At 37.8% G+C, this 10970-nt stretch overlaps 1 protein-coding gene and 1 non-coding gene across 2 annotated transcripts in view; both read right to left on the reverse strand.

Annotated features, from left to right (window-relative positions):
- LOC135684021 (pre-mRNA-processing-splicing factor 8) overlaps window positions 1-10970 on the reverse strand; it is a 29362-nt gene that overhangs the window by 18177 nt on the left and 215 nt on the right. The window contains exons 2-13 of the mRNA XM_065199465.2: window positions 10865-10948; window positions 8801-8969; window positions 7607-7771; window positions 6686-6901; window positions 5609-5947; window positions 4184-4289; window positions 3422-3524; window positions 2884-2971; window positions 2439-2558; window positions 1970-2279; window positions 718-852; window positions 46-372 (exon numbers count right to left, since the gene is read on the reverse strand). Of these exons, the coding sequence (XP_065055537.1) occupies window positions 46-372; window positions 718-852; window positions 1970-2279; window positions 2439-2558; window positions 2884-2971; window positions 3422-3524; window positions 4184-4289; window positions 5609-5947; window positions 6686-6901; window positions 7607-7771; window positions 8801-8969; window positions 10865-10925 (2139 nt within the window). The 5' untranslated portion in view covers window positions 10926-10948. The remainder of the gene's footprint in view (window positions 1-45; window positions 373-717; window positions 853-1969; window positions 2280-2438; window positions 2559-2883; window positions 2972-3421; window positions 3525-4183; window positions 4290-5608; window positions 5948-6685; window positions 6902-7606; window positions 7772-8800; window positions 8970-10864; window positions 10949-10970) is intronic.
- Trnay-aua (transfer RNA tyrosine (anticodon AUA)) lies at window positions 9811-9883 on the reverse strand. The gene has a single exon. It is a non-coding gene; the product is annotated as a tRNA-Tyr (tRNA).

Here is a 10970-nt window from a genome sequence, read left to right on the forward strand (position 1 = left end):
CAGCACTTAAACTACGCAATGCCACCATTGTATTAAAATCCATACCTTCCAAGGAATGTTTGCCTTCCAGCATCTCCATGCCTCGCTAAGATGCTGCAGGATGGTCCTTGCTTTGTTCTGCTTGATTCCTTCAGGCATCATGTCCAAAATGTCGTGCATGACAGCTGCCCTGAGCTCCAGATCATAGTGACTCTCAACTCGCTGCTTAGTGACTGTCTTTGCGACTCCCTTGGAGTGGCGACCCTCAAACTGCCTGGCAAGCAAATTGCCCAGCCATCTCTCAAGAAGTGGGACAATGCCACGCAAGAAGAACAACCAGACACGCCAACCTGGCGCCCAGATACCGCAGCCTGGGCCTTTGCCAACTGGTCCCTAAAAAAAATTTATTAAAGAGCTTTAGAGAAGTGAATGAAGCGAAAAAGTTTTCGTTAACAGAATAAAAGATTAACCATAAAAGATTAGCGATTTTATATGCAGATTGGAAGAGGAAGACCCAGAAGGTGTTTACTAGGCTATGTGTAGAGACCCTGGCGGCTCTAAAAGGGAATGTGGGAGGGGTTTAGTAAAGTCGATATAAGATTAACCATGAGGTAGGCAAACTTAAAACAAAAGTTTTTTCATGAATATTTCCTTGAAACACACCCCCTCCTCTTGTCAGGGAATTTAGGGTAAGCTAATGGATATAGGAAAATTGTTGGAGTTCTGAAGGGTACTCACAGTGTTGAATCGGTGGTAGATTACATGCTTGAGATCTTTGCACATCCGAATCTGCTTCATCAGTTTGTACTTGTACCTGTACATTCCAGTCAGTTGACCCACGTGGGCGAAGACGTACTGAATGCCGTCGGCAAGCTGCGTAGAAAGAGTAGTGAAAAATAACAAAATATGCCAGTACGCTTTATCGCGCTGAAACAGAGTTGTCTACAAGTTTGATTTGCTCCAGTCGTCATTTAAGGATCAGTCCCTCTTTTCCGTGATTCACTTGATTTTTAACAGGTCATCCTGGCTTCAACAGAAATGGCTGCCTTTGCCAATAAAAGCATGCTACTATTTAGGGTTGGGCTGGGAAAATATTTCCGGGGTGGGGGTGTTGGGGGTTAGGAGTTGAAGCATGAGTCAAAAAATGTATTAGCTCGCATTTATCAGCTCATGAAGTAACACCAAGCAAAACTCTGGTTTAAAAATGAGATACAAGATGACGTGTCAGTTACAAGATGACTGCCAATCATAAAATCAAGAAATTTCTACAAATAGATTAGTTTTTGCTAAACATCTATACAATATGTTATTTGTTGGGGAGACGAACCAGCATTTGTCTGAAGGTCGGTTGGCTTTTAACAAGTCTAATCACACGCACATGCACAGTTATAGCCAATGTTATTGTTTTTGAGGCGCATATATTATGCGATCACGTGATATGAGCATTCGTGGCATTTATAGGAATAAGCCAATCTCGAATAAAAAAACGAAGAAAATGTAGTAAACGTGAGTCAGGCGAAAAGTGAAAATGAAACTCTGGTTTATATGATGCAATTATAATATATATATAACGAGTTTGATTAAATGCGGCAAAGAGCCAACAAATGTAAATTTTGCCCTCACACTAATGGGCATGCCCATTCATATAATACACATTTTTATGACAAATGGATAGATTAATGGCCCTGAACAATAGGAATTTGGAATCGTCTCCCTAACAATTATGCTATCAGCCTGAAAAGAGGTACACCACGGAAGACCTCTATCATTGGCTTGTGAGCCATGAGAGAGGGGAATAATATTTCAAAAAGAGGCGAAATTGTTTGCTAGAGATTTAATTGCGATACATTTTGGGAAAATTTTTGAGCATCCCAAAAAGTTGGGAGCATACATTCCTTCTGAAACCCCCTATAGCCCCGCTCACCATACTCCTATGCCCATACTCCCCATTTGCCCCCAATTTTGACGTTCCTTTCAAAAAGGCAAATACCTGGAAAGCATCGACATTTCCGAGTCGGTACTGAACATGCGAGTCGACCACCAGCTTGGTCAAACGAAGAATCTCACGGCAAAGATGGAAGGCATTTCCAAAACGCGACTTCTTACGCTCTTTTGTCGTCAACGTTTTCACTGGCTTCAAGTTGAAGTTGTAGTCCAAGTGGAGGTAGTTCAGGTTCTTTCTATGAATCAACAGATTTAGCATGTTGTAACCTTGACGACAGACTTGCAGGCCAGCCTCGACCCAGTCTAGCTTGGTGCTCTGGAAGAACTTTGTTGCCTTGAAGGAGCGGAACAGGTATCTAGAAGGAAACACTTTCGTGATTTTGATGACCTAGCTACAGTTTTTGGTGAGACGAAAACAATATAAATAATTTCTGAATAGAATAAGTAGGAAAGTGCATACCCTTTCACTACTAAAACAGAGAGAGGTAGCGTGTATAAAAGTCTTTGTTCCTCACCTTTTGTTCATTGCTTTCGGAGGACGGTGATGAAGTGCATTCAAAACAAAGTACTTGAGAAGCTTTTGGTACGAGACTCGCACCTTCACCGGCATCCCTGCAGGACAATGCTCCTGGTACCTGTGAACGGGATGCAACAAGATGATCAGAAGGAAACAGGGATAGCGATGAAACGAATAAGCCAGCGCATTGTGGGGGGGGGGGGGGGGGGGAGGTGGGGGAAAAGATAAACAAACAGTTTTCAAATGGCAAAACAATTTCCCAGAAGGAAGCTTAATATATACTTCCTGATATATATTGCATTTACTATATGCTATTCTACGAGGCTGATGACGATAACAGTTGTCATGGAAATACATCAGTAATCAGGCCTTTCTAACCGGCAAACAGATCTGTGAGGAAGCATATCAAAACTGACTGTAGAAACAACCTGCAGCAGACCTACCATGACTTGACCAGCGGTATATCAAGTGCCCTCCTTGCTAGTCCTGATCTCAGATTAAATGGTCTCGGTGCCCATAACAATGCGATTCCTGTTGACGAGAAAAGAATTACATTAGTACAAAAATATGTACTGAGCTGATGAAACTGAGATGGCGTCTTTGATTATTTAATGCCCCTCTATATTTTCCCATAATATCCGCAGCTTTGCAGAGGTCAAGATGTAACGTTTTGAGAGAACGTACAGTGCAATTCTCGCTGGGGTTTAAGAGAAAGACTTCCAGCAGGTTCTTTAAAGCTCAGTCTATACTAATATATTTTCATACAAAAAGCAAAACATTTACATCCAGTTCTTCTAGGTCATAAGGAGGCGATAGAAAGTGCATCATTTGCATTCAGGTGAAGACGCTAAAAAAGGGAGGAGAGGGAGGAGCGTGGGGTTTTGAAAGGCACCGTTTAAGACAGGGCCTGAAATACAGGATAAGAAGATAAAAAAGAATGTGATACTGTTGACCGTTACAAACATTATTTAAACACATTACCATTAGCAGTGTTGTCAGTGTACAGTGGATAATCCTGCATAAATGGCTGAAACTCATCGGGCAGTTCAAAGTCATCATCATCATCAGGTTGTGGCTCGCTCACCTGTGACCAAATGGAACACGGCATTTGTTACGCTTAATGTGACTTAAAATGTTAATGATAATAAATTAAATATTATCAGAGATCCGTTACAAAGTCAATATGAGCCTAACAAATTGCAAAACATTTGATACAAATCTTCCCAAATTACGACTCTAGATTTAAAGGTCAAACATTCTAAAAATGGCCTAAACTTTTTGAAAACCAGTTATATGATAGCAAAAATATTTTTCCCTACAAAAAGGTTTTTCTGGTCGTTAAATGTCCCTATGATATTAAGGACTGCAGTGTAGTCAATGAGAAACAGCCGAAAATGGCCCAAAACACTTCCTACAAAATATGGATAAGCTAAAGTAGAACGTTCTTTGTAGACTGACTAGCAACGTTTCTTTTAAAAAACAGAGTCTATAAAGAGAGCAAAGCTGATTGTCATGCAGTGCCAGTTACTTGAAAATGCAATTAAAAAGTCCATTGTGACTACACTGTTTTACGCATTATAAGTCTAACAGATATAATTATTACAAAATCGACAAAGAGTGCGAATACACTTATATCCCCTACTTCGCATCCATATAGAAAGAAGGGAAACTCATCCACTGGCAAGTCAAGTACGGACAATTTGAAGAAATTTTAGTGTGCATAGGGCCTTAGAAAGAATTTACCTTAATGCTGTGACGATGTGATATCGGATTGATGAGAGGATCGAAATAGAATGCGGGCAAATCGGGGTCTTCTGTCTTGATGAAAACCACTGAGGGAGTGTGATACCTGAAAGGAAGATCGTGAAGAACTTTTTCTAATTATTCCAATCAAAATTTCACATGAATATCTATCACATCAGCTGGCAGATCGCATTTTCAATCGGCAAATTTTGGGCTCTTTAGCAACTGTGTGAATAATCGTGTTGTCCCTCTTTTTATGTCCATATCTTTTCCTAAATTCTAGACTTTCCAAAAAAATTGTCTCACAGTGAATAAGCAAAGAAAAATATTTTAACGTAGACAAAATTGCCTAAACCTTACGATAAAAGTGCAAAAATATCCCATGTTTCTTTCATTATTAAATCTTGCTGGCTTTTCGTACATCTGGGTTGTATCTTGAAAGAGAATTCAGTGTTTAAAATTGACAAAAAGCCATGAATTCATAGAACGATTTTTCGATGCGGGAATTTTCGGACCTGATTTGTCGCTGAAGCAATTGACAAGTGTAGCTTTGTGTCAATGTAACAACTTTATTGTGAAGCGATTCGTTAAATATACTTTCATTTGAGCATTGATTATAAGGGTAGACTTGCTGAATTTAATATAGAGTTAAGTAGAATGTATGGTGCAAAAGCAGCCTGTTTTATTTCTATCAAAGCAGGCATGCGCAGAACCAAGTAATCTAACCACTCTCCCAAAGTGCAGGTCATGCTTAAAGATCAAGCACATCCTTAAGTGGTCTGGATTCTAATACAAACAAAATCGTCAAAGTATTGGAGATTTGGAAAAAATGAACATAATGATTCGGAAAAATGAGTGATGCGATTGGTTGATTGATGACAAAAAGTGGTGCATCGTTGTAACTATAACGTGACGAAGTGCAAATGGGTGTTTAAATGCAGAATTGGTGGATGTTGAATTGTGGATGGTATTGTATAAGGAAACTAATGGCGAAGAAAATCAAATTTAGATTATTCATATTTACATCTAAACATTCGTGAACTTGCAAAATAAGTGTTGTATGCAGACTGAATCATAGCTAAAACAACAAAGTACAAACAGCATAGCCGAGAGCGATTAAACTTAGGCCGACACTATAACACCATACCTAGGCTGATGGTAACAATTTTGAAAGAAGCACAAAACAGATCGCCGAACAAACCATTGAAAAATTTACATGACTAAGAAAAATTGAAACCAAAATTTTCTGACTTTTTAAGTTTTCCGATATTTTCTTAAAACCTGTCATTTCTAAAACCAGGCTTTTCTAGACAGCAAACGAGCTCTGCAAAAGAGATGTTTTTGCGTGTGACAATCTTGGGAATTTTCTGTGTTGCAGTGCTTTATGTGTAGCTTGATAATCATGGAAAAAACCTGTGTACATACCAAGACAGATGGACATGCTGCGTAAAATTGTTGTACAGGTATGGAAAGGCAATTCTGTATTCAGTTCTGACTGGCTGCCTTATGATGATTTTGTTGATGTCGTTGAACTCGTTCCAGTCCTCATCAAGAGTGTTTTGATCACGGACAAGAGGCTCGAATTTAGGCCCGCCAGGGATGGCAATGTTCAGGGCCTTGGCTGTGAAAAACGACTTCAAGTCGAACAGGTAGAAATAATTGTCGTCGACAAGATCAGTCAGCAACTGGTTTCCAAGGCGATACAATGTTGACAGAATGGGAAGGGTTAAGTTCCACTTTCTGTATGTCTCGCCATTGATCATCCTAAAAATGAATGAAGACAAATGTCAGTATTTTCTAGAATGACATTTTGAATTAGAAAATAATAACCCATTCTCTGTAATCTCTTGATTTACAAAACAGACAAGTTAAAATATTATCAGAATTGTTAAAGCTTCGTATAGTGAAAACTTGTTGGACCAGAGTTACTACACAATTTAGGGAGGTGGAAGGTGTGGTTCTTCATCAAAATCGATTTTCCCTTCTTGCAATACACGTTTCAATGCAACTGTATTGCAAATGGGAGTTCTGATGATGATTAAATGATTAAACGATTAAACACACTTGAATCTCGGTAAATACGAGTTCGTTATCAAAAGATTCGTTATACAAGCGACATTTCACGGTGCCAGACACTTAGTTTGTAATAGCGAGAGGTTTGCAATGAGCTAGGTTCGAAATAGTGGGATGCAACTCCTGAGTGTATATACTTATCTTTAAAATAGCAGTAAAGGAAGTACATTAGTTTTAAAAACATTAGCATAAAGTGTTTAAGTTTTAGCAGTATAAGCTTATCATGAGTAGTATAAAAGGAATTATATATATTGTTTTCTTTAAGAACATACTTTTTACCTCCTCAAAATATATATGCAAGCTTTCAAAACTATGAATAAGGGTAGAATCAGCATATATGAAAAGACTTTTCATTGAGGTCTGTATTCGGCAGATATGCCTGAGAATATCCTTCCATAAACCCTAAGAAAGCACCCAAAGAAAACTAACCCGCTATCGATGAGTGGTTTATGGTCGTAAAACCATTCGCATACAGGCGAGTCTTCATCCCGATCGAGGTCCAACTGAATCGCTTCCAGAGGCTCAACATCCAGGATGTTATCAGCATAATCCAATGGAGGCTCTTCGTCATCAAATGGCGGGAAACGCATTCGTTTGAAATGGCGCCGATCTCTCTTTTCTCGTCTCATCTGAATCCACATTGTCCTAAATTTTAAAAAGTTAAACAAACCACTATATATAAAGAAACAGTTGCAGATGTGTTGAAAAGTTTTAAGATCAAGATCAGACTAAATTGAAAATCGAAAAAAGGCATACTTAAAAATGCTTGTAAACTGAAACATTGATCTGTTAGAAAACTTAGCCATTCCAATTTAGGCCATTCGGTCTGCTGCTCACCCAGGATGACCGATTTTAATCTGCAGGAGACTGCTAATTGTTACACAGCGTAACTGCAGCATTAAAAAGTTACTGGAAATGTCAACCCCTTGTTGCTAGAGTTTCGTTTTATGAGACCATCAGCCATATGTGGGTAACCACTGAAAGAGCTGCTGGACTCCCATAGGGGGACCACTTTTTACCGGAATCCCCCACCCCTGTAAGCAATCTCCAACAAAGTTTTTCATTATTCAGTTTCATTATTTTTCATCAACATTATTCATGAATATGAGATTACATTTACTGCATAAATAAATATAAAATGCATATAATATATGTAAAATTTGTTTGACTAAGTTGGTCAAGAAAAAGACAGAAAGTTCTAAATAAATCATATGAGTTAGGTGTTCCATGTCTTTTCCCTGGCTTTATGATATCTGTGTTGAAAGGACGCACTGAGTTGGCAAAAGGACTAAGCAGATAGACTAATACACTCTTAGCAAACGCATCAATGTATTGATCTTAAAATCTTACCCCCACTGTGCAAGATAGATGGGCTCCACTACCCAAGGAATCTCGTCCACAAATGTTATAGCACCAGTAATGTGATACAAAACTCTGACATCACGAATCTGCTCCCAAGGCATTGGCATGTTCTCCAGCAGCTTTAACACAGCATGCGGCATGTATTTCAGGGCACTGTTAAAAGGGGGAATGAATTCTTAGGGTAAAATATCATATATAGTCAGTGAAAGTATTATAAGTATATGACAATAAGACAGACACACTATTAGTAGAGCATTGCTACTCTAGAGATGAGAAAATCTTACAGATTAACCAGAAAACAATTCAAATTTCATGAACTGATAGTGACAAAAGTCAATAGCTGATTAAAATTACGTATATAAAAATAAAACATATTTTCAATAAACAATTTACTGATGACAGAAAAATTCAACAGATGCCCTCCATTGGTGCCTCCTCTGAAGGGTGCTTTGAGTCTTTTACCCAAGGAAGATGGGTTGCAATGTGAGGTACCTTGCAATTCAGTTACCTTGCAAATGAGAAGGATTTGGAGATCAAGGGATGCAAGAAAGAAGATACTGAAGGTTGAAAGAAGTGGAAAGAAGAAAAAGAAAGTTCACCAAGAAAGACAGGAAGGCTAAGGAAAACAATAAGAAGGATAGAGTTTGTGTATAAGCTCAGTTTTTTTTCATTTTTGCTTCTTACAGGAACCCTTTTTAATATATTTTTGTAATATATACCATAGTTCTTGTAGCCATAACAAATGAATTAAGAAGAAATTCAATGCAGATGACAGCTGATTACTATTGAAAGTGATGCAAAAATTTAGTGGAAGCAGTATATATCCTATAATTCAAACATTTATTTTATAGTATAACTTTTGAATACATAATGATTTGTTTTATATAAATATATATACATATAGCTGATTTGTGGGTCATAAAAAATCGATGGGGCCAGGGGTGGCCCAAGAGCCTAGGCTTTATCACCAGTGAAAAGGTTTTGTTTAAGATGATGTTAAATCATTTTGATCGAGGCTTTATGTCATAATTTGTCTAGAAAGGTTTATAATGGTGGGAAAAACTACCTTTGTTCTAATTAGGAAAGTTCAAATTGACATGCAGCCAAATTATTGAACAGTTCAGGTTCAACTGTATCCTATAAATACAACTTTCCCTGCACAATCTAAACATCTCCACTTACCCAAGATACACTCGCTTATCATGTCTGTATTTTCGGCTTGTCATGTCTCCATGATCTCTGATGATTTTTCTCACATGTTCTGGAGGCATATCCTCCTTCTGTGCCTCTACAAATCCAAACTTTCTTTTCTCTGCATATCTTTTTGACTGCAGCTGTTGCCATTTTCGAGCTAAAACAGAAAGAAAAGGTCCATTTTACATGCAACAATAACTGCACAAGCAAAAAATATATGCATACAAGATTGAGGAGGGATAGAAGATCACAATAAAAAATTAAACAAGGATACAAACTAACTTTTTCTTGACTCTGTTTTTTTTCATATTCACGTACAGTTGATGACCAATTAAGGAAATTAAAGATAACTGCATTTTACTTTAATACTAACAACACTGAATTGTGTCAATGATCCCAAAGACTAGTGGATATCTGCAATACTTGTGTGTTTACATCAATATTCTCTTCACGCATGATATGGAAATATTGTTATCAGTTGCAGGCAGTTTGGGGGGGGGGTTGTTCCAAAAAGCTCAAGCTTTGGCATTAAAATTTTTGATTAAATGGAGCAAAGATTTAAATAGAGAAAAAAATGTATTTATGAAAATTCTTTATAATACCAAAAGGGGTTATAATTTGCCATTATAAGCAAAGAAATTTATGGATTCAAGTTGACGTCATCAATTTTGTATCTTGCTATTCACTGATTTTTTCACTGAATGGACTTCAGAATTGAAATCTTCATCTTTAAATTAGTTTATACTGAAAAATTAATGTTGTTTGGACCGTTTGGTCGCATGTTGCTTTGTTTTGAATATTTAGATATTTCTTTAGAGTTGACCAGAACTTGCTGCTGCAGTAAAAAAATTTCACTACAGCAACCAATTCCATTGAAATGTATAGGAAAAGCTAAATTTTGAAAATGGGGTAATTCGCAGCCTGACAGCCCAAACAATTTGAAATTTATGGCACAGGCTAATTTCAACATTAAGTAATAGAGAGTGCGGGAAAATAACCGACCCGAGCGAGGCTCTAACTCACGACCCTTGACTTTATAGGTCAAGTGCTCTACCGCTGAGCTATCGGGTTGTGCTTTCAAGCCAACACCCAAGGCCGAGTCATTCACCCGCACTGCCCCTCTCTTTTGCCAGATACACAGGGGAGCCATCGCAGCTCCATCACAAAGTGCAGAGGACCTGAAGAGTGAGAGAAGACTGCCCACACCAGGAGGGCAATCACAGCCCCACAACTGGATAGGACATTAAGGTTCCAATTCAACATTAAGGTTCCAATTCTGTTATCCATTTTTGCCAAATGTGAAGATACAAATTGCTTGAATCTGAGAATGGGCTGATAAATTCATCTTAAAGGACCAACAGAGGAAGAATGTTGTGTTTGGTTGTGGAGTCCAAAAAACAAACCGTTTCGTTACACAAGTTAAGCTTCTCTGTTTTGATGTTGACATGTTCCAAAAATGGAAATTTAAAGGTGACCTTGCTTTCTGTTGATTTTTAAAGTGTCACTACTGTAAGTTTTGGCACACTTTTGACTATTCGGTTAACGCTAACAGATAGCCACATTACATTCTAATTTAAAATTTTGCTTTGGCTGTTCTTTTAGATAAACAGGACACTTGAAGGGATCAAACTTTTTCCTGGCTGAGAAACTAGCTAGGAAAAATATATTGAAATGTATTGACTGAGATGTAAAGAAAAGTGTACATCAAGGTGAACATCAAAAAACACTAAAAGTGTAACAGTGAGTGGTGGAAGGTATTTTCATATTTTAGACTCAGACCTAACATTTCAATCACTCATTAGTAGTAACTTGAAGATGAGTCTTGATATCATATCACCTATAATCATCACCAATAACAGTGGAAATAGGCACAATGCGCAATAGTAGAAATATGCTTTATCTTAACAAAAGGAATCAATGTGCTTGTGTTTTTCAACAAAAGTTTACAAAAATTTTTGAAATAATATAAAAATGCTATGAAACGGAGGCAGATAGATATCATAAGGTCGCAATGATTTTAAATCGACATTATTCTCTGGCATAAAATATTACCTTTTTCCTGCAGCTTTTCTTCGCTCATGTTTGGCCCTCCAAAGTAGTTCCTGTCCGCCATGATGGCGGCAAATTAGTCCGGGCCTAAGAGAAAACAGCTTTCTAA

Source organism: Rhopilema esculentum, chromosome 7 (genome assembly GCF_057945365.1).
Source record: "Rhopilema esculentum isolate cy_ngs chromosome 7, ASM5794536v1, whole genome shotgun sequence".
NCBI classification, from domain to species: domain Eukaryota; kingdom Metazoa; phylum Cnidaria; class Scyphozoa; order Rhizostomeae; family Rhizostomatidae; genus Rhopilema; species Rhopilema esculentum.